The sequence below is a fragment of the Andrena cerasifolii genome, chromosome 15, assembly GCF_050908995.1.
Source record: "Andrena cerasifolii isolate SP2316 chromosome 15, iyAndCera1_principal, whole genome shotgun sequence".
NCBI lineage: Eukaryota > Metazoa > Arthropoda > Insecta > Hymenoptera > Andrenidae > Andrena > Andrena cerasifolii.
In genome coordinates, this window is record NC_135132.1 from 2,706,318 (window position 1) to 2,731,441 (window position 25,124).

General features: G+C 36.9%; 1 protein-coding gene and 2 non-coding genes across 3 annotated transcripts; 2 read left to right on the top strand and 1 right to left on the bottom strand.

The window, feature by feature from the left end:
• The first annotated feature begins 835 nt into the window (after positions 1-835).
• Positions 836-14,006, top strand: Hex70a (hexamerin 70a). Its single transcript, XM_076828209.1, has 6 exons — positions 836-1,152; positions 2,009-2,345; positions 6,924-7,333; positions 9,282-9,598; positions 11,354-11,706; positions 13,526-14,006. The coding sequence occupies exons 1-6, from the start codon at positions 862-864 to the stop codon at positions 13,927-13,929; spliced, it is 2,112 nt and encodes a 703-aa protein (XP_076684324.1). The 5' UTR covers positions 836-861; the 3' UTR covers positions 13,930-14,006.
• Positions 14,007-16,267: 2,261 nt separating this feature from the next.
• On the top strand, positions 16,268-16,388 carry LOC143377421 (5S ribosomal RNA). Its single transcript, XR_013087328.1, has one exon. It is a non-coding gene; the product is annotated as a 5S ribosomal RNA (ribosomal RNA).
• A 769-nt stretch (positions 16,389-17,157) lies between these two features.
• Positions 17,158-17,278, bottom strand: LOC143377425 (5S ribosomal RNA). Its single transcript, XR_013087332.1, has one exon. It is a non-coding gene; the product is annotated as a 5S ribosomal RNA (ribosomal RNA).
• Positions 17,279-25,124: the final 7,846 nt, after the last annotated feature.

Here is a 25,124-nt window from a genome sequence, read left to right on the forward strand (position 1 = left end):
TAAACCATAGTAAATACGTAAAAAATAAAGAAATCGAAGTTGAAAAATTTGCTAACAACGTTATTAATACTATATAGTGGCAATGAAATGTCGAAAATATTTTATTTTATTCACTTCACCTGATGTAGTGGTGAATGAGTCCATGAGGCGGATATTAAAATATAGACAGAACTTCTATTAAATACATACAAGAGCCAGAGGCATCCGTCTCAAATACTATGAGTACAACATGAAAATTTATACAGGGTGTTTCACCTAACGTTATCACCTGAAATATTTCTGCTATATTTTAAATTTCATAGAAATCGTTCCGTCAAAAGCTGCATAATTTTGTGGGGGGGGGGGGGGGTGAGCGTATAGCGGCAATAATTGTATCCTGTTGGGAGGGGTTAATGAGTTACGAAGTTACTTTATTTTTCTAAACGAAATGCTGTAAGTTCTTCAAGGTCAATAATGATCCAGTAAAAGACTTTAAAGAAACAAACTTTTGTCTCATTAATCACTACTCACAGAACAGAACTATTGTTACTATACGCCAGCCCCCACAAAGCTATGCAGATTTTGTAGGAAACATTTTCATGAAATTTTAAATAAAGTAGAAATATTTCATGTGGTCGAGTTAGGTGAAACACCCTGTATACTATAATAAACACAAAATACAATTATCATCGCAATACCACCGTTATCGAAAATCACATTGATAACTATTGATAATAACATACACTATATTTTCAAAACCTTGCCCTGTGTAGAATTATATGGAGTTCGAATTAAAAACAAATTTGCAATCTACAATCGAAGATATTGTAGAAACGTAGGGACGCGAGGTGTTCGATCTTGGATAAACGCTACGGGGTGGGGATGGCGGAGTATAAGAGTGACTGTGCGCCGAGCATCCGCGCTTTAGGACCATTGAGTTTTCAACTTCGGGCAAACATGTTACGGTTTTGGCTACTGGGGTTGCTGGCGGTTGGCTTCGCAACTGCAGAATATTATGACAACAAGGCTGCCGACAAGGAGTTTCTGATTAAGCAAAAGAAAGTTTACAATTTGCTGTATCACATTTCTCAGCCGAATCTGGTGAACATTCCATTGTACAACGAGGGTCGAGCATGGAGCATTCAGGACAATTTGGACAGTTACAGCAATCGGGTTAGTAACAGTTTTCTTTACCTGCATTTGTTAATAGCAGTTTTCGCAGAAATTGTATTATATCCTCGGAGAATAATGCTTCGAAAATTTTGAGAATGATATTACTTTTTGTTCCTTAATTTTTCTTTCTAATAGAATATGTACATATGTCGATTTGTGTAACTGAAATCATGTAATTGCGTATATAAAATTCATATTTCATTTGATCTTCAATTTTTTGCAGTCTTTAGCTAGTAGAATTAGTATTTTCATGTAGCACTGAAAAATGAAAGACGAAAATTAATTTGTAATTCAAGTGACTCGAGGCAAAAATTTATTACTCATTACAAATGAAATAGAAAATAAATAAAAAAAATAACTTCACGCAGAAGAATAAAAAATTTCTGATTATTGTGATTCACAAATCAGTCAGCCGATACAAATAATTGTATAAAAAGTCTTTATACTGAACTCACATAACATTTTTAACCCCGCTGGAGGCGCACCCCTTATTGTAACAGGTTGTCGCTACCGGGTGAAAAATACCCAAAATTGAAACGTAAAAAACCACGGTTTCAGAATATTTTTTTTAACTTTGTAATTTTTACGTTAAAGTACAGTGTTTTAAGAATCAAACAAAATTTATGAAATATCTTAAAATCCTCATTAAAGTTCTTTAAAAAATTGTAACAAAAACTAAAACAGTCTTCATATTTTCGCAACTAGCGCCTCTTAGGTAAATTTTACCCCTGTAGCGCCTCCCGCCGAGTTAATAATTGTGTTTTGAAAAATCATATTCCACATGAAGTATATTAAAATTCTATAAAAAGGACTATAATTTGTAGTTAAATGAAAATTTTGTTAAAAATACGTTCAGACGGCTGTGAAGGAATTCCTGCAAATGTACCAATTCGGAATGCTTCCACGAGGAGAGGTGTTTTCGATTTATTATCCGAAAATGCTTGTACAAATGGAGGCACTGTTCAACGTGTTCTACGCGGCGAACGACTTCGATATTTTCTACAAGACAGCACTTTGGGCAAGGATTAACATAAACGAGGCCCAATTTATGTTCGCCCTTTACAACGCAGTAATTAGAAGACCTGATACTCAATATATTCAACTGCCAGCGCCGTACGAAATGTACCCTTATGCCTTCTTCAACTCGGAAGTGCTTGAAAAAGCCCACCACGCCAAGATTTTTGGTAAACTGGGTAATTATCTGATTTATTTACTTAATTATTCCTTTGCTTGTTTTCTTCCCTACTTCTTCTTTCTTTTCTTCTTCGTCTCTATCCGTATTTTTTTATTTACAATAAACTTGCTCATTTTTATTTGAGTACTCAACCCACTGTTGAGAATGCTAAGGATTAAAATAATTAAAAATATTTAATGTTTTGAGATTTTGCGACATAGTATAACCAAACAGTCATTGAAAGATTCATGTTTGTTATTTGCTTTATTATATTAAATTCTCTATAAATGTGATTTCTGAATTTTTGAAGAAGTGTAATTGCACTTTCAAGACTACTGTATTAACTTCTCCCGCCGATATTCTCTGGAAGGCATCGAAACTGATGTCAGAGAGTCCCAGAATACTTTTTTCTTTTATTAATTATTTATTTAACGTTGCATTAACATCATAAGTTTATAAATTTGGTACTTAATCCTACTCGTGTCGCTTTACATTTACTTGTTTATAATTTGTTATTTTAATAGATCCGCAATTATATTTGATTTTATAAATTTATATAAGTTACAAAACGAATTATTTCGCTTGCTGTTCGTTCGTCGCACAACGCTGCTTGAAGAGTGCCTGAAATATTAAATTTGCTTCGGCGTGATTGTAAAGGACATTCATACAAAAAGTATTTAACCGTGACGAAGACTCTTCTGATATTAAATACTCGTGGGTCAGCTTGCAATGACCGATTCTCAGACGATTGAGAATTACTTGATTCCTTCGGCGTCGAGATACGGTTGAGGGTTTTTAAATATGTATAGGCTTCTTAAGGATGTATTGGACCTATCTTCAAAATGGTACCAAGTTGATGAAAATTTGTGAGATTGTTCTCTTTAATCTTTCTGGTGTGCTCCAAAATTTTTAATCGAATTCATTACACGGTTGCTGAGTTATAACGATTTTAATTTTCTCTGATTTTACACGTACTCGTGGAAAGAGGCGATCTTGACGGAAAATACAGCTGAAAAAATTGTTGAAGAAATGGTAGCAATGTTTTCAATTTTTTTGTGCATGTAGTATATGCACAGATGAAAATATCTGCCGAGTTTCAATTGTTTTCACTAAGGTGAAATGTCCCAATTTCTGCTCATTTAAGAGGTTACTCGTCAGAAAGAAGGTGTAAAAAATCTGTTTGTGATCAAAATTTGCAGAGTAATTGATTAATTCTTTAATAATAAACCAACCAGTCGAAAACTATTTAAGAAAGATATTTCAAGATCTTTAACTATTAGTAATTTGTAATTAAATATAATGGTCTACATATCCGCATCTCTGCTCACGAAAAATAGCGATGTACGTATCTGACATCCGTCACCATGACATCTGGTGGCGGAAAGTAGAAGCGGTCGTTGGGTACACATCAATCCCTGCCTGTTCTCGTGCCGTTGCAAAAATTCCACTGAGCGGGATTTGAACCTGCCCAATCACAAATACTTTGCATAAAAAGGAACATTTTCGCAAAAAAACTACATTATCGTATATACAATACATGTATCTTGTACCCATATCGGCGCCATCTTGGCTAGGCCCCGCCCCCATGTCAGATCCGAATTTCTACTCACTATTTGTACCAATTTCTGCTCACATAATACCTCAGGTCCACATCGAGGTCCAAAGTAATAGTGTTCCCTAACAAATGTTACTACACATATATATCTATACTATTGTATAAAATTGAAGTCGCATACTTTGAAATGCGGTTGCTCGGTAAATATGAACTGTACCCACAAGTGTGTTACATCACTTTGTTCGTCTTGGCGAGAGGAAGGATCTAACGTTTTTATTTTATTTAAATGATTAAATAATGATTTTTACATAATAGTAGTTCGCGACGCGACCGCCAGGCGGCGACCGGGCGAAGCGCTTCTCGCTTGCGAAATAGCACCGCGGCGGGAATAAGTGGCCGAGGGCTCTCGAGTTTACAGATTGCGAATCAGTCACGCTAATATTTCGGGCTAAGCCGAGGCGGGGATGCTAGTATATATATAATAGGGATGTAATCGTACAGATGATTACACTAGTCGTGGAGAGGATAGTGCTCGCTAACTAAATTCAGAGATCCACTGGGAGTGGAACATTTGGAAAGAACATAAAGTTTTTCCCCGTTCTTGTTCCTTTGGAAACTCTTGAAATTTTGGACATGCTATTCTCTCTAATTATAAGACTGCTCGTAAATTAACAACCCCAAACGACTCCCCAGAGAAACATATTTTTTATATTTTTAGAGATACACAATTTTTATATTTTTTATTTTAACTTGATTAGAAATTTTCTAACGTATCTGCGAGATTTTCCTGGTGAAAATAAAACGAACACGACGCAATTCGGACAATTCTGAAATCCAGTTACAATATGTAATTGTTTTAGACTGGTACCTAATACTTTTCTACAACTAGTCATTTTATTAAAAAATTAAATAGTAAAGTTAAATTAATCGTCTGCTGTGTAAACTCTACAGTCAAAGATATATTGAGTACATACCGAACGTTTGCAAGGAAGGTTTGTTTTTAATTTAAGATTTAAAAAATTGGGAACTTATAAAACATGATAGAAATATTTCAAGTGTGTAAATTTTGGAAAAATGAAGAAAACAATGTTAATTTCCGTACATTTCTGCCATTAGTAATTCCTGCTTATTTCCTAACAATCGTATAAAAATGTATTGATATTATAAAACCGTTACACAGTGGCAGATTTAAGAAAAAAGGTCCAGGTGACAAACATTCTGAGGGGCCCATTTCTTCGGGGAAATGAAAAGGTAGTTTACTAGAAACGAGCTAAGTGTTGATAATAGTACAGGGAAAAGAATATAGTGTTCGGATATAATCATACATTTTTTTTTTGAAGATAGAGCCTTAGAGGGGCCTTCTAAGTAGGACCCCTTTTTCAGGAAAATGAATAGGTAGTTTACTAAAAAAGGGCTCAGTATAATAATACAGGAAAAAATATAGTTTGGATAAAATCATAATTTCTTTTTTTTTAAGAATGGGGCCTTAAGTGGGCCTTCTGGACAGGGGCCCATTTTTCGGAAAATGGAAAGGTAGTTTACTAAAAACGGGCTAAGTATAGTAGCACTGAAAAAAATATATAGTTTGGATAAAATCATAATGTTTTTTAAGAATGGGGCCTTGGGGGGCCCTCTGGGCAGGGACAAAGGCGACAACTGCTCATCGGCCGCCCTGTTAAATCCGCCACTGCCGTTACATGTTACAAGCGGAGCTGAAACTTGTCTGAATTGCGTCGTGTTTGTTTTGATTTTCATCAGGAAAAACCCGCGAATACGTTGCAAATATTCTTGTCCAGATAGAAAAATACAAATTGCATATTACTCAAAAGTGAATATGTATTTAGTTTCTGTCTCGCATACTATCCCTTTTGGAATGCTGACCAGTCGATGATCGTAAAGGGGTCGCTTGTTTTCCAGTAGTTTCAGAAATGTTATTCGTTGCGTGTTCTTACCCGGAATGAACATCCTATGTATAGACAGTTTTTACGCTGAGTTATGCTAGTGTTCAGTGGTTACCTCAGTGGTTACATGGGGAGCAGGGTTGCCAGGAGTAAACCCCATGCGGTGCAGTAGGAAGTAGTGGAGGCTGAATTCTCGTATTTGCTGCTGGGATTAGTTGTTTAAACCAGGAATCGAAAAAGTTCTGGAACTCTTATTTTTAACAAAATTCTGTTAGAACTTATATGTTTTGTTTAAGAAAATATCTGTTCCTGTGGAATTATTATTGAAAGAAATGTTACCTTAGGAACTTCTTTAGAAAGTGTTCTCATGGAACAGATATTTTAGAACCTATGTAATAAAAGTTCCATGGACACAGTTACATTAGAACATTTATTAAAAAAGTACTAAACTATTAACTACTAATTTTATTTAACAATATACTATCATAATCTTCGTGATTATTTAATAAAAGGTATGAAAATCATAACGTAAGTAATTAATAGTTTCATAAGAAGTATTGAACAGAAAAGAGAACTTGTCAAGAATAATACCCAAATAACATTTTTTTTTTATAACTTACATGAACCAAAATACACAAAAATTCTATAATATCTGCGTAGAAATTATCTGCGTAGGTAAATATTACAATAAATAGCACACTCGGAATATCAATTTAACTGTAAAAATTATTTATTATTGTTGCAGTACTATTCATTGAATAGTATTCAGTATTTGTTACAACGATTGAGAACTTTTTTAATAGTGATGAACAAAATATCTGTTCCTGTTATAGAGAAATTTTTATATTTATGTTTTATAAGTTCCACGGTCTATGATTCAAATAGATCCTATTGAAAAGTTCCAGAACCCTTTCGAACCCTGGTTTAAACTCCTTTCGTTCTATCCTACAGATCTAGATACAGGATCTGGAAATGACAAGACTTTGAACGTGGTTTCCTCATAAGATTTTGAATAGTCCATCCCAAGCATTTAATAAAATACAGTCCACGTTGTGCATTATATAACAATATTGGTAAAAACCCAAACCTCGAGCATTCCTTTCGTTAGGGACGTTAAGTAACATCTGAAACTTATTTTCAGACACACAGAAATCTGCAGGATACGACACATACATAATCCCAGCTAACTATTCCGGCTGGTACCTTAACCGTGAATACGATATGGAGAACAAGTTGAACTACTTCACAGAAGATATCGGCCTGAGCGCATATTACTTCTATTTCCGTCAGAACTATCCATTCTGGATGAATTCCAAGAATTATTACTTCCCTAATTACCGCGGAGAGGAATACCTGTATGGACACAAACAACTGATTAACAGATACAATCTGGAAAGATTGTCAAACGACTTGCCAAAGATTGGGGACTTCGATTGGCAAAGACCGTTCTACGCTGGTTACTACCCCTCTATGACATATCAAAATGGATTGCCACTACCTCAGCGGCCGCAGTGGAGTCCCGTGCCTCAGAACAAGTTCAAATACATGAAGGTAACTGGAAACTAGTTGATAACAAATTTGCAGTAAGTTCTGTGCCACATGGGTCATCGGTGGTCTATGGGAGGGATGTTCAACTAGCGGCTCCCGAGCCGCAGTGGCTCCCTCTCCTCTTCGCCTGCTCCGCAGAGCCGTAGGAGAACGTCCCCCTCCACGCCTACTTCACTCTGATGAATTTCTCCTCCGGGCGCCGCACTCTCTCCCTGCCGGGTCTCGTGCAACGCCGGGGGAAAAATAAGTGGGGGAACCGGCTGACACGGGGCCCGACTCGTGCGGCTCTCGGAGTGGGGAAGTTCGACACTCCTGATCTATGGTATTAAGGGGGAATCCTATTCTTTGGGCTAAAAACATAGCGAAATTGGGGATTTTTTTTTAAAGAAACTAGCGATTTGATTCATCTGAAATGTGGACCATATTTTGATGCATCTTTGAGGAAGTAATAGTTTTTTTTTTATTAATTTTTAACCATAAATATAGTAGTTATGCATGATCGACCATCACCGCGCGCAAAATTCGTCGTCCGTTGGTGTGCATGATATTTATCTTCCTGGTAATCTAAAACCGAAAAATGAAACGGCGTTTCACTGTATACATATGTAGCCATAATTTGGTGAGCCAGAAAAAAACCAAAATTGTTTGAGGAGTGTGGAGAGTTTTCAAATTGAAAGGTCTGAAACTTTAACATTTGCTATACAATTTTGCGCCAGTTTTCTTATGTAATCAATGAAGTATATAACTTATCGGTATCCTGGGTCACCAAAGTGTAAAGTAATGTTTGTTGGAAATACAGGCCAAATTTGAAGGTAAACGGTTCAGTGGTTACAAAAATATCGTGCACACCAGCGAACAACGACGGCGTGATGGTTGATCATTCATAACTCCTATATTTATTATTAAAAATTAATATAAAAAAAACTACAACTTCTTCAAACATGCACAAAAACGTGGTCCAAATTTCAGATTATTCGAATCGCTAGTTTCTAAAAAAAAAAATCTAAAATTTCGCTATGTTTTTAGCCCAAAGAATGGGATTCCCCAATTGATACTATTATTGGGAAATCAAAATTTCTAAAAAGGGAGTTGTATGCCCCTCGACTAGATATTAGCATAAGACAAATGAATCAAGAGGCTGAAACTACAAAGAATTTAATCTAATTTCAATTTCCCTATGATAGAGTTTTGAAATTTTTGTTGATTTCTACAATTTCAACAAAAGCCTCAAATTTCACTGTGGTACTCAACGTGTTGTACATTCATATAATTCACTGCACGTGGCAGCCATTTCGGATCATCTGGGGGAAGACTAATTAAAAATTCCTTTCTGTTTCTTATTCGGTGATGAAACGGCCCTTCCTCTTTTTCTTTATTTAGTATCACACTCATAAGTTTCGCATTTGATGAAAGCCATAGTGTTAAATGTAAATTAATGTTGAAAAATTGGTTCCATTCTTAAGAATGTAGATGGTTCGCTGAACTAATTTATTAACAGCTAATAAATAGATGAAAATTATCAAAATGTAATAGACTGAATCCAATATTTTATGAATACTGAAACTCATGATATTACAACTTGTGATTTTTGCTTGCAATTACTTTGTAACTTTAAGTTATTGTTGTACAATTATTTCGGTTTAATTGTCACACAGTTATTCTGGCTTCGATTGCTACAGAATAATAGTCATTGTATTCCAAGATGAAAATTAATTTGAATATTAAATCAGATGGAGATTTAAGCGAAATCACTTCAAAATTTCATTTCAATCATAGAAACACTGTTGATATTTAAATGAGACCACTGTAGAGAGCCAATAAAATCATAACTATTGTTTAGATTTTCGTTTACTAGTACTGTAGTTCCATAGTTATTTAAATCATTGCCAATTATTTAGCAATTCGAATTGAATCACATTTTAATTTATCAATTTGACTTCAATCATTGCAGGAAATTATGGATATGGAGTCCAGAGTATCTGGTGCAATCGATTCAGGTTTCATATTGTCTACCGACGGTAAAATGATCAATATTTACACTCCAGAAGGATTAAATATGCTCGGCAACATAATCGAAGGTAACGCCGATTCCAAGAATTTGCAGTTTTACGGAAACATCGATACCTTCGGCAGGAAGATCCTTGGTTTTAATCCAGAGGCTACGAATAGTTACCAAATTGTGCCTAGCGCTTTGGAAATATTGAGCTCTTCCATGAGGGACCCTGCGTTCTATCGTCTTTACAAGAGAATAGTTGATTACTATAAAAGGTAAGAGACAATATTTATTGTTCCTCAGCACAGACCGAAAAATTACTTTTTGGTACAGAGTTACAGGCCTGGGCATTATTTGAATGAAATCTTTTAGAGATGATTATTCAAATAATGTTGTACCATATTTAACAAAATGTTGTTTACAAACACTCGCGCGTTATTTTAATTTGAATAAGCAAGATTTTCCTCTGAATTATTTCGGTATTTGGTTACTAATGATTTCTTAATTTATTTTATATTTATATAAGCATCTTTTGAAAGGATCGCGTAAATGATGCGGGTGCCTTTCTGTTAAATTTTAACACAAAGTGATTATTTCACGATTTCAATATTGCACTTTGCGTTATTCGTTCGCAACATTATATTGCTGTTTTCGGCATACCTATTCAGAAAATAGTTTTTTCAAACTCAGGATCTTTTGTGATTTCATTTGAAACAGTTGACTTAAGTAAAAAAATGTTTTGAAATGATTTATTTGGTCTTACCACAAATCAAACTAACTTTTTCAAAAATATTTTAAAGTAGTATTATTAAAATAATTAAAATAATTCATTACTTGAAATATTTATTTACTAATTTTGTATTTGAAATATTTTTTATTAATTTTGTATTTGAAATATTTTTTATTAATTTTGTATTTGAAATAATTTTTATTAATTTTGTATTTGAAATAATTTTTGCACAAATTTGCAGAGTTAATGCTGAATTTCGGTTTTTTTAATTGTCACCCCAACTTGAAAATTTGTTGTGATTGATGTCTCATCATACGGTATCATTTGACACAAAATTCAGTTGCAAAATCGTGGGACCAAAAAGAGGCTAAAAAGGGCCTCATTTTTGGGTCACTCTTTATTTCCCGAAGTATTAACATGCATTTATGAATCACCCTGTATGAATATAATTTACATATACAGTACACACTCGTTTTAAGCTCGTGTCTACCGTACGTTGTATGCCCGGCGACTATCCCCACCATTTCTTGGAATCCTTCGGACGAGAGTAATAAAACCCAATGAGCGAGCGAGAGGCTCTTCCATTTCCTCCCGCTCGCTCTTGGGTTTTCTCACTCGCGCCATTGGCCGCGCGGAATAGTGTCCACAACGCGCTGTACGCTCGCCGCCAGCCGCGTTCGACGGACTTATAACGAGTGTATAGCAATATTGAAGCCTACAATGCGCATGCCTAGAAAGAGATTGCAAACGTAGATGGAGCCACTGGCCCTCACCACTTTATAGCGCGCATAATATGAGCATAAACGAAATTTCTGATTCGAAGTTTCTCAGGAAATCTAGTACCGAGGCATGATTATTAGTTGGCTGACCCAAGACATCTCACAAAATTCTGTACTTCCCATTTACATTATAACCTCACTATTGTTCAATATATCTCCCTATACATACAATAATCTGTAATTTTTGGCAATAAGAATTGAAAAATTTCTGTGAAGAAACTCACTTTCTCAATTTAATTATGAGCATTAAACTCCTTTCATATATAAACAAATTGCTTACAATCTTAACGAAATGAAACTACTTTGCATTGTTTAACAATAAAAACTATCTGTGATGTGTTATTTTAAAATAATAGCACTTTTCATCATTTTATTTGTTTAATATACAATGTCCACTTATCTTTGAGCTTCTAAGAATTGAAGTTATTTGAAGTGAAAATGTAACGATTTTATACAAAATTCATTCAATCTCTAGAAGATAAACAATATTAATGGTAATCATGGTTACTCGACATTTACAGCTACAAGATGCACCAGCAGCCATACAGCAAGGAAGACATTCTTTATCCAAGTTTGGTCATTGAGTCTTTCACTGTTGACAAATTAATTACTTACTTCGATCAATTTGACGCATCGATTAGTAACGGTTTATTGGTTGAGAGTCAAGCTGAAGCTGAAAAGTCTTTAATCAAAATCAGACAGTATCGTCTGAATCACAAGCCATTCAACTTCCACATGGCAATTAATACTGCTAACCCAATGAAGGCATCAATAAGGATCTTCCTTGGACCAAAATATGACTCCCACCACAAGTTAATGGAACTCCCACAAAATCTTGAAGATTTCTACGAAATTGACAATTGGATGGTTGACTGTAAGTACTTCATTTTTCATATATGTACTTTAACATTGTTTCATCTATTGACTGATTATATCAAGCGCAAAAGAAATATCAATTTGATCTTTCCCTTTTCATAAAGTTATTTTGGTAACATTTCATTTTCATCGATGATGTTAAAATACCAAATAAATTTTTAATTAAACATTTTCCAATGCACATAATCTTGAAGAAATATAAATACATTCCTCTTCTTATCTAACAGGTACATTTATTCACGTGCACTATGTGCTATTATGAATAGTACATTTTTCAATAACAAATTAAGCCAAAATTTCCTACTAATATTTATTAATAATTATCCATACTTTGTGCAAAATCGATACATCACCATAGTTCTTCTGTCCAAGTATTTGGATTTGTTGATAACTTAGCAATATGAATCTCTCCCAAACTCATATTTTCTTACATATTAACTTACGAATTTCAACTGTGATTAAATTTCCCCACTTCGCATATATTGATTCCGTGCTATTGTATTCCTTAAAAATTAACGCAATTCTATGACAATAGACATGATTCATCAAGAGTAGAATAGAAATAAATGCTACCTATAATTTTGTGCAATTCTTACCACTTTCAGTGGCGTCGACGTGTTTTCACGCTGAAAGAATTTGAACAGTTACCTGACTTTGGTGTGATTTCACGTCGATTCTTTTTGGAAAGTATCGAAATTATTGTTTAAGTATCCCTGCATGTTTACTTTGAAATCAACTCGAGCTCGGAGATTGCTTTTTATTTCGCCCGCTCGGAACCGAGCCATGAGTCATCAAATAATTAAAAGTTATATTTCAATATTATTTATTAAATCTTTACGAGAACTTTATCATTTGGTTGGCGAGGATTTCCTGATGAAAAGGAGTTCAAACACGACCTCACTTGGACTATTCTTAATTATACATAAAATAATTCGAATTACGTATAACTAAAAATATTCCAAATATGGCTGTGTTTGTACTGATATTAATCGAGAAAGCCTCATTCATTCATTGGTAATACTCTCAGGCAGATCCAATGAGAAATATAAAAACTTAATATTTTTATTGCTGTCCGCACGTATTCCAAAGGTGAGAGCGAACTGAACAAATGTTTCTCAGCAAAAGCGACTGCTTAGAAAAGCCTATCTATCTTGAAACGATATTTCGCCAAAGCGCTCAGAGTGTTAATATTCGAATATGGTACCTAATGGTACCTAATGGTACCTAATCCAGACCTAATGATACCTAATCCAGACCTAATGGTACCTAATGGTACCTAACCCAGACCTAATGGTACCTAATGGTACCTAACCTAGACCTAATGGTACCTAATGGTACCTTTTTTTTAACGTGGAGAAATCCCTAACGGATACCCCTAACCCTCGGGGGAGGGTCAGGGGTTATGTGGGGCTTGCACCCACTAAAACTCCACGGTGGTCGTCCTCGGATGCGGAGTAGCGCGCCTGAGGAGGAGGACTTGATGCGGGAGCAAGCTAGCGATTCGTCCGCTTGCCCCCCCCTCACGCGCATGATGTTGATGCATACTCCGCACCGATTCCCCGAAGACTCGGGGACTTCCCTGGGGAGAACCTAATGGTACCTAACCCAGACCTAATGGTACCAAATGGTACATATTCGAATATTAACACTCTGAGTGCTTTGGCGAAATATCGTTTTAAGATAGATAGGCTTTACTAAGCAGTCGCTTTTGCTGAGAAACATTTGTTCAGTTCGCCCTCACCTTTGGAATCTGTGCTTTGGCGAAATGTCATTATAATTTAGATAATTTATTAATATTTATTCAAATTTTTCAACAGTGAACGCTGGAACAAACAAGATTGTGCGTAGTAGCCGAAACTGCTTCTTCTTAAGCCCCGATCAAGAACCGAGCGAATTGTTCTATCACAGACTAATGAAGTCCCTCGACGACGGCGAAGAATTCACTTACAACGAAAGGATTTCCGGCTTCCCAGAGAGACTGTTGTTGCCAAAAGGCAAGAGGGAAGGAATGCCATTCCAATTATTCGTGTACGTGAGCCCAGTGTCTGCAGAACAAGTGTATACTTCTAGAATATGGGGTAATTACAAGCTTGACGAGAAACCATTTGGCTTCCCTCTGGATAAGCCGGTTTATGACTACAACTATGATGGACCCAACATGGCGTTCAAAGACGTTCTTATTTATCATAAGGAGGAATTCGATATGAATATTCCTTATTGATTACTATCCTCTTCCTTTTGTATCTTTTGAAATTATTTCTACAATAACATAATTGCATAATAAACGTTATTATATTCTTATAACTTGTTCTACTTTCTTTCATTTCCCATACCTTCTTCCAACATAGCGTATCAAATATTTTCGCAGATTATTCGGCACGACATCGACAATGTAAAACTGTCCTTATGAAACAATATTGAATCTGATAATTTCAAGTAATTTTTTTAAACTTCCTTTTTCTCTATAAGTTTATTTTTTTATCGAAGTAATTAATAACCCGTGTATTTGCAAAATGTGCAGGCCACTTTCACAGTTAGACACGCCACACGGTGTTCCGAACTATTGAAATCCGGAATCGGGGAAAAACCCAAGGCTTTCCCTCAGCGAGCAACGCTACCTTGCATTATCACCTTCGTTTCAAAATGATGAATAGTAAAATGACATTTTACGTCCACTTTAAGTGAATCAATGGCATCAATTTCTTTCTAACTTATCTGGAAAGCTCGGATCAGTGCAGGTATTCGAACTTCGAACATTTTCCTGAGCAATTTCAAACTGCAATTTGAAACACCAGACTTAGCATCTTAAACCGTGTAAATGGAATATATTTCAGAAATCCCGCGCTTTAAGGAGTTGAATACCCTTGACAGGTCGGAAAATAGGGTAATTTTTACGAGTTTTTTTCATATAAAGAAACGTCATATTTAAAAATCAAGATATACACCTTGGTGTGTATAAATTAAGCTGTAGATATTCCTTTCAAAAAGTATATTAAGAAATTGTGCCTTAGCAGCTCCATCTACCAAGGCCTGTTCATAATTACAGCATTTGCGGTAGGGGAAACCGGGGCAAAGTGAACCTCGGGGTAAAATGAGCTTCCTTAATTTGTTCTTTAACAAAAGAATAAATTTACAGATTTCGGTGACGTAATAAATGCATGTAATATAAGAATGATAATTATGCACATTCAGATATCGAAAAATGTAAATTCATTTAAAAAAGTAGAAATTAATTTTTAGATACTTCCGATTGGTTTTCTTTTCCATTTAGCTTTTCGGAAAAATGAGTCATGAATGTGATATTTTAACTCCAAATTTTTTCTGCGTGTTTAAAACAAGCTTATAAACATACACGTACACGCGTTTGCGAAAACATTAAATAGCACATTTGGGAATTTACAGCGAAAACTAACATATTTTCCGGTTTGGCCACGAAGAATAGCACGTTTTGGATTATACTGCAGAAACTATCACGTTTCAGCGCGTGGTCAGTTTAAAAGAATCCAACTGTTGAAAATATTGTTTAATAAATAATAATTCCATCTAATCTCCAAAAGACAACACATATGGCAATTTTAATCTACATAATTTAAGTAAGGGAGAGTGGGGGAATTGCGACCGCGGGGTAAACCCGAACATGCTACTTTTAGTGGCAAACCGCTCAAACGTGCTAGTTTTCGCAGCGAAAACAGAAACGTGATAGTTTTCGTCAGAACGAAGACAAACGTGCTACTTTTCGTAAGAAAATTGAAACGTGCTACTTTTCGTAACGCACGTCGATTATAGTCTGAAGAAAATTCGCGCAAAAGTTTATTCAAATGGGTCCAGTAATCTCTGAGATATTTTTAGTCCCGCAAATGCTGTAACTATGAAGAGGCCTTGGCAGAACGGGCTGCTATGGCACCATTTCTTAAGGAGGTTCCATATCGGAATACAAATGATAAGAAAGCTTTGAAAAGTGTTTTAATCTAATGTTCAAAGTGTAATCCGCATTGTGTCAAAATTTCAAGTCGACTGACTGGACGGTTTTTGAAAAAATTGAAATCAAAGTTGCGCTCTTATACACAGGCTCTTATGGGAGAAGCGGTAAAATTTCTATAAAATGTTACACAGAGTCTTTGAAAATGATAAGAAAGTTCTAAACAATGTTGCAATGAAAAGCTTAAATATTCCTGGTGAACATAAGTACTAAATTCAAATCTCTTTCTTTTTTCATCTTTGTCATGTATGTACGAACGTGTTCATATACTTCTCTTTATTTTATCTTTCTTTTCTTCTTCCTTTTTTTTCTTTTTTTTGCCTTTGTATGCGTTATATTTCGGTCGTGTCTAACAGCAAATATAGAAATTTTTATTTTCATTAGTGTTAAAACTTTAAATAGTGCAAGGTTGAGCTAAATACCAAACTGTGACGTCATTCGGGCCTTTACGTGTAATCGCTTTTACCGGAAAAGTTTTATCCATTTTTTATTATTTTATATTATAATTTATGAATATATGTCAAACGAGCATTGTACACAGTCTTGCACAGTTTTATTCAATATATGGAATACAATTTTCGTCAACGACCATTCTACGCCGGAAAAACACCAGTTCTCGTCTGATCACTGAAGTTAAGCGGCATTGGGCGTGGTTAGTACTTGGATGGGTGACCGCTTGGGAATACCGCGTGTTGTTGGCATTTTTTTTTCTCTCCTCCTATTTTATTTATACCTCCTGCTTTTATTTATCCCACAAAATTACATTTTTTTAAAAAAAAGGTACAAAAAAGTGCGCCAAGTATACGCGCGCGCGCAGACGAACAAAAAAAAACTGTTGTAAATTTATTAATGTGCTATATTTACCTTTACAAAACTAATGATATACAAAAATTGCGCCAATATTTTTGCAGATATATTTTTATAGAAATAAATATTTCAATACCAATAAATATTTTATTCGAAATACTTGGCGCTGCGCTCCGAATTGGTGTTACTAAACTGAATAAATATGTATAAATTGCATTAATATTTTTCTTTCTTTCTTGTCTCAGTGGTATCTTGTCTTATTTTATTATTTACACCAAGACAATTAACATTTTTTTGGTTTCGCAGCGCCAAGTATTTTGAATAAAATATTTATTGGTATTGAAATATTTATTTCTATAAAAATATATCTACTTAATATTATTATCTTCTTTGTTTCTTCCAATGATGAATCTTTTATTCAATTTAAATTCAATTGTTTGTACAAGCAGTCGTTGTTATAATTGGCGCAATTTTTGTATATCATTAGTTTTGTAAAGGTAAATATAGCACATTAATAAATTTACGACAGGTTTTTTTTGTTCGTCTGCGCGCGCGCGCATACTTGGCGCATGTTTTTGAACCTTTTTTGTAGAAAAAAGGTAATTTTGTGGGAATAAATAAAAGCAGGAGGTATAAATAAAATAGGAGCAGAGAAAAAAAAAATGCCAACGACACGCGGTATTCCCAAGCGGTCACCCATCCAAGTACTAACCACGCCCAATGCCGCTTAACTTCAGTGATCAGACGAGAACTGGTGTTTTTCCAGCGTGGTATGGTCGTTGACGAAAGTTGTGGTCCATATATTGAATAAAACTGTACAAAATCTAACTCGTTTGACATATATTCATAAATTATAATATAAAATAATACAAAATGGATAAAACTTTTCCGGTAAAAGCGATTGGTCGTAAAGGCCCGAATGACGTCACAGTTTGGTAGTTAGCTCAACCTTGCGCCATTTAAAGTTTTAACACTAATGAAAATTAAAATTTCTATATTTGCTGTTAGACACGACCGAAATATAACGCATACAAAGAAGACAAAAAATAAAGAAATTAAGAAAAAGTAAAAAGAAAAGAAAGATAAAATAAAGAGAAGTATATGAACACGTTCATATATAACATGAAAAAGATGAAAAAAAGAAAGAGATTTGAATTTAGTACTTATTTTCAATAGGTACAGAATATTTTCATTTACCGTTTACATTTTAATTATTCACATTATTAAGGACCATTATTTACATTTCAATAGATAAATAGTTCCTAAAATATTCGCAACATTTGTATAGCTCGAAACGTTCAAACGTCAAGCTACTCGACCAAGTCGGTATGCTCGAACTTTTCGAGCTGCTCGGAAAAATTCGAAAACTTGATTCTTTCGAGCCGCTCGGTTTTTCCGAGTACTCGGCTCGGCTCGGTTCTTTCGAGCCGCTCGGTTTTTACGAGTACTCGACTCGGCTCGGCTCGCTTTTTTCGAGTACTCGTAGTTCAAACGGCCTTAAATTTCCTGAAGTGTGGCCTGTGTCACCTGTGTGGCTCGACGCTTTGCAAACTAAAATAAAAGGACGCCGACGCCGACGCCGACGGTCATCACCAGTCGCATCAGCGGACGATCGAAACGTTACTCGCCTTCAGAGCCATAGATATATGTAATGGGCCAACAGTACCGTTAGAAAAGTACGCAACAGAGGTCTCCTTTAGCTGATGCTGACACGAGCGCCTCTTTTCGTGCAGGAAGTCTCCACTATGTGGCAGCACTAATAATCTTGCAGTCGCATGACGTTCGCTTTGTCAATACTCTTATTATTAAACACTTTGAACCATTTCTGATCCATAAGCTTGTTAAAGTTTTTATTAAATTTCGGTCGCAAAATTATATTAGTCTCTTTAGGTCAAGTAATTCATACGCGCAACTGGTACAACACATAAAAGTTATGCTGACCTCTCGATGGTGTAGACGAAATTATGTTGCTCTGTCGGTAACCGGGACTGGTGCATGAGGAATTTAAATGGGTATTCTGGTCTGACGGGTAAAAAAGAATCGATTTTTTTTGCATTTTCTACTGGCATATTATATGGGTAATACGTGTGCAAAAGGATTTTTTCCAATTCGTAATATTTGCAGATTTACAGGGTGCAGAATAGGAGGCCCAGGCGAGGTATAGGATAGACCTATCAACCAATGCATTTTTCTGTCATCGGTTTGGGGGGTCCCATGATGTAAAGATATAAGGTGTGCTCTTGCGCATCCTTTTCAAATCAGCCAATAACGTGCTCTTCCCAAGATCCTTCATATTGGATTGTCAACCAGTAGGATAGAATGAATTTGTCAACATTTCGATATGCGTTCGTCACACATGCATATGCATTGATATACATACATATTTTAATATAGCGGAAATGGGGAATGCGCAGTAAAAGACGAAAATGAGCCGCTCAGCGAGCACACCTTATATCCTTACAATTACATCATGGGGGGTCCTAGAACCTTCTTACCATTTTTGTGTCGCATGCAACGTTACCGATGAAGCCTCGAAACAGATTGTAACGTTACGTGTGGTAGGAATTAGAATTCAAGAAGTGTAAAACTAGGTGATTCGAAACCCGCGACTTACAAATGATTCTGTTAGCGTAACAATTTAAAAAACATTTTATAAACGTATTCCATGCAACGACCGAGAAAAAAGGGTCACAACAAAACAAGAACACATGCGCCTTTTAACCTTGCTGTCTTCTTCAGGTTTATTTAACGCAAAACAAATTTATTTAACATAAAATTTATATAAACAACAACATTATTTGTGGAAGACATGCTTTCATGATGTAATGTGGAATACCTCGCCAAGGACGTACAGAGTTCAAAACCATTGAAGAAATCAACGAAATGAAATAAATCATGCAACACCATCGAAGAAATGCATGAAATAGAATAAATCATGAAAACCCATCGCAGAGATACATAAAGTAGATGAGAGAATGGGAACATCGATAAGATGCATGACAGGGAAAAAGTCATGTAAAACCATCGAAGAAATACCTACCTGAAAGAGAATAAAATTCTGATTAGATATCTAGACCGAACCAAACTCACTGAATGTAAGTTTGGCTGGATCTGGACCCTTAACCTAGATCGTAGGCTTTAGCTTGATATCGTTTTGCAAGTCGCAATGCTTGAGAAACGTTACCAAGGAACCGGGCACACCAACGCGGAGGTACCTACGAAAGTGACCCATCCCGAAACAAACACCGATCCCATCCACCCACCATTTCAATAAACTCATCGCGTTCGTCATTGCTTGCAATGAGGGAAACGATGATTTGACTCTACTATTAGTGACAACCGCGAACGCGAAAGCGAAATCGAAAGAGAGATAGACTGACGATTATCGTCGATCTCTCTGCACTCTCTCATACATCCTTACAATTCTCTTATTTAAATCCAAACGCACGCATCCCTCGACGACTCGCCCGATGATTCGCTGGAAATTTCGCGGGAATATATTAACCATTTGAACTCTGATTGCGATGTCAGAGTGTACAGACTACTGACATTCTGTCAAAAGCATTTAATTTAGCGACCAAAGGGTTAATAAGATAGGGTTGACTCTACTTCGAAAAAAGAGCAGCAACTTTTAGCGCTCTTGTTTATTAAACGCGCACATTTCATCTATTTCACATTCCTTAGTTTCTGAATGTGTTTTTGTTGGGTAAGGTCTTTTTGCATGCATTATGTAGGAAGCTTATCCTACCAAATGTATTGCGCGCCTTAGGTATGATGCTTTTCCTTCCAAAATGCACGCACAAAGATTACGACCCACTTATACAAGGTACTCGTATTCTACATTCTACGGCATGCAAGCAAGTACATCTTAGCTAGCTACCAAGCTAGTATAATTCTAGGCCCTCTCTAGGGCCCACGAGCTAGGCCCTCTCTAGGGCCCATGACTAGGACCCTCTCTAGGGCCCACGAGCTAGGCCCTCTCTAGGGCCCATGACTAGGACCCTCTCTAGGGCCCACGAACTAGGCCCTCTCTAGGGCCCATGACTAGGACCCTCTCTAGGGCCTATGCCGAAGGCCCTCTCTAGGGCCCCTGTTCTGGGCCCTCTCTAGGGTCCACGAACTAGGTCCTCTCTAGGGCCCACAAGCTAGGTCCTTTCTAGGACCTAGAATACCAAGGACAGGGCTGAGCTGAAAATTGAAGCTAATCGAAAATTTGACTCTACTTTCGCGATGAAAAAGCAATTAGAGCACCGGTGCTCTGGACAAATTTCCGATACGCAAAAGGTTGACTCTACTTTTGCGACGAAAAAGCAACACGAGCTTCCGTGCTCTGTATAAATCATAGATCCGCAAAAATTTGACTGTAAATTCGCGGTAATACAACTCTACACAAGAGCCGCGGCACTCTTGAAAATATATGGACGCGAAAAAAAGCGTGGACTCTACGATCGCATTACCGGCGACCATAAAAGATCTTGCTAGAATGCAAGATTGCTAGGAAGACTAGTTTCATTGAGATCCATTTAAAAAAATTTCGCGGTGACTCTACTTGACTCGATCGATCCGATTATTTTACGAATTATTATTAATCGATATAAAATTGTAAGAATCGCGAGCAACAATTGTATTGATTTATTTATTTTTTTAATTTGAGACAGACACATGCATGTCACTATCTACGAGTACCTTGTATGGTCAGCTCAATCGATGCTGCTCTTTCGAACACACATGCATAACGTTTAGTGGCGCATCTTATATAATTGGCATTAGTTTCGGGAACATTTCTATGATATTTCGTGAATATGGTTTAGAAAAGGACCACGCCATAAGGCTACTGCCTAGACGCCCTAGACCATATTCGCGAAATATTGCATAAGAGTTCCCCAAACGAATACCGACCATGTGAAAAGGGCCTCTGCATGTCGTGCATTTGTGTTGGAACGGCCAGAATCGGAAGAGCTAAGTAGCTGTATCACGTGCATCCCCATTCAAAGAATTATAAAATGACTCATCGTTCGCTGTCATCATCGGTACTGCATCTCTGCAAACTCGTAACCCTCTGACCAGCAACCCTGAGACCAGCTCCCCTCTGATCATCACCCGTCTGACCAGCACCCCTCTGATCAGCAGCTCTCAGACGAGCACCCCACAACTCAGCCCCAGCTTAGCTCTCAACGTTGCAGCTGCAGTTGGACTCGTGCATGACTCTACTTTCGCGGTGAAAAAGTTATTAGAGCACCGGTGCTCTCGACTAGCTTTACTTGCGCAAAAACACTGACTCTACGATCGCATTACGGGCGATCACAAACACTATAACTGAAACAGACAATTTATATTTAAACAAGTTCGAAAAAATTTTCTTTAAATTGCAAGGCGCCACGCAATTCAGACTTTGAGAAAAAATTTTCCAGCAGCCACATTGGGCGCTCAATGAATTCTGATTAAGTCTGATAGAAAGAAGGAGTGGCCTCTGCGGGCGTCTAAGGTTTTTCAATTTTAATATACGCAAAGAGTAGCTTCTTTGGGCGCCTAATGCTTCTTAATTCTATAATATACCATTACCAGGTCTCATCCTTTTCAATTTTAATTAAAAAATACAGCAGCCTGTTTGGGCGCATGATAATTCCGAATTGTAATAGGAAAAAGAAGCAGCCTCATCGGGCGCTAATGGCATGGAATGCCAGAAAATAATTTCTAATTCTAATCTACAGTGTTAGTAAACCTTAACCCAGATATAATTCTTCCCTGAAACCAGCAACGAATCTCTTCACCAGAGAATCCCTTGGCGAATCCCTCGGCGAATGTTTCGATGATGCGCTTAAAACTAGACTTGCCTGGCTAAATTTTCTAAGTTTCGCAGCACACACACCACTCTACAATTAGTTTTTGCAGAGGAAGCATAACAGACTATGCTTCGGTATACTAACCCTTTGGACTGTGATTGCAGTACAAGGTAAAAAACTACTAAAATTATTTCCAAAGACTTGACTTTAAAGTCCAAAGGGTTAACATGCGCGCGTAAGAGAGATAGACGAGAGGTTCTCGTCGATCTTTCTACACATATGCCATTACAATTTCTTTCGCATATTTTAGAGGTACGCTTGCACTGCTTTCAAGTGACAAATAGACTCTAAGTATCTCATTGCAGAGATAGAAAAAGAATTGACAAACGGACACGGATTCGCCGTCGCGAGAGATCTCGAGCTGCTCGATACACTCACGCATTGCAGTTGCACAGACAAAACGTTAATACGCGACCACCATTCATCCAGCCCCCCATTAACGGGAGTTCCCCGCCCGGGCCGCGCCTGAGGGGTCAGACTCACAGCAGCCCGCCTCACAATTAAATCACATGCAGCTGCAATACGCGCTCCCACCACAAAGCCGACAATTTGCACAGGCGAGTGTATCGTGCCCGAGCATCTTGTGCTAATTCAAGATCTCTCCCGAGAGCGAATTATATTTCCGGAAAAAAGAAAAGAGGATTGAAAGTAGGAAATAGAAAATACACTATGACAAGTCTCTAAAAGTATACCAAATGCGAAACGACACGGTGTACGGTGAAGCTAATTGTAAGCAAAAGCAAAGGTAAAAGGCGTCACTCTCAACAAGCAAGCGTACCTCTACCCTTAAATCTAGCCTATCGCACTCTTTACAATGAGCCCTAGTGGCATAATCTATTGCAAATATGCACTTGCGTAACTTTCGAGAGATATGCAAAAGCTAAGAATCTCCCGAATGAGATTGCAAAAGAGACTAAACGACTAAAGGACCGAAAGACGCGGCGCGACGCGAACATTCACCCTCGATCCACCGAAATTTCGTTTCTACATGGCGTGCTCCGTATCACGACTTTACACAGCCATGGCGAGCGTGACCGAGAACGAGCCATCTGAGCCCACAGAGCGGGCCGAGGTGGACTTAAGCCCGGTATCGGCGCGACAACTAGAAAATCAGAATGGTCACGAACTGGCGCACATCTTCGTCTAACAATGGTCCTCTGTGTAAAGCCGTAATAAGTTGTACCCAGCACAGCCGGCCTATGAAGGGCGAGAACACCATGCGCGAAATCGAAATCAGTGATCGAAGGCGAATTGTATTTCTAGAAGGGTGCGTTTGGCACTCTTATATTTAAAAAGAACGAGGCGGAACAAAAGCTTATCGCTCGAAGTACGCAAGTGCATTTCTGAATAGATGTCCAGACCGAACCAATCTCACCGAATGTAAGTTTGGCTCGATCTGGACCCTTAAACTAGATCGTAGGCTTCAGCTTGATAACGTTTTGCAAGACGCAATGCATTGGAAAACGTTACCAAGTCCAGGCACACCAACGCGGAGGTACCTACGAAAGTGACCCATTTCTACGAAATATTTCTGGCCCATATTCGACCAATGCATTTTTGAAAATTTGGAAGAAGTCTTACGACTAAAGTTCCTAAACTAAAACTTATTGCTAGGACTATGGCTAGTTAAAACTAAGCACCTGTGCAAGTTCTTCCGCGATGTATACAATTTTAGGTTTAGTGGCTTAAAGTTAGTTTAATGCAGAGGGGGGGGGGGGGAGAAATTTAAGTTCAAATAGCAGCCACTTTGGCAGCAGTCATTTATTATTATACTTGTCGGAATAGGGGGAAAGGATTGAATTGAACAATGTTGTTACAATGAACTTTCAAGAAAATTACTTTTAATCAAACTATAAACTATAATACTATTTAAATCGAAACCTAATGAATTCTCGGGAAGGGAAAGCTGAACTGTCCTCGATGACGATCTCTTTCGGAATCGAATCCTTTTTTCTTTTTTTTTAAATTCCGCATTCAAATTATCAACCTTTTCCGGTTGCTAAACAACCACTTCCGTTTCCCTTCCGAGACTACATTCAAGCGCCCACTAACAGTTTGACGCTTGCGTTTTCGATTGGCGGCAAAATAATTTCGCAATTCAATCATTCATGACTTCATGTCGTCATTAGTAATAGTATTAGTAATAGATTGTAAAGATCGACTATCTATTTGCTTAACCCTGTGTAAGCATTGTAACGAAATAAACGATACATCTCAATTAAATTTATTCATTATTTTTTTATTCTCCGACATACTATTATTTTATAAAGGGACCATGCGAGGTCGAGATATCAGGTGGTAAAAGTGGCATTTTTTATTTCTCGTAATATTATATTTAGCACATGCAACGGGCAAGCAAAAGTAGCGAGCATAGTGACAAAGTAGTACCAACAATGATTGTCATTGTTTAGTAAGAGAATCTAATGACTCGAATGTAATTACTGTTAAGAGAGAAGATTTGAAAGAACTCACACGAAAGAGTTCAACTTCAGAAATGTAACTCGTATTCGATACATTAAGCATCCCGAATGATTGTGAAATTAAAGAAAAGAAGTTTAGAATGTTTGAAACGCGATATTAAAACTCCTATCGCGAATTTAAAATTGATTCATTGTATTTTTCTACGTGTATTGAACATTTGGAAACACACACATTAAATGTTACTATTCACAAATACTAACAATAAGTTTGTATTCGTGGTCACTATGCTCGCTACAGCAATCATTTTGTTCAAAAGCATACAGAAACATTCAAAGAATGAAAAAGTATCACTTACCGTTCGTTGAA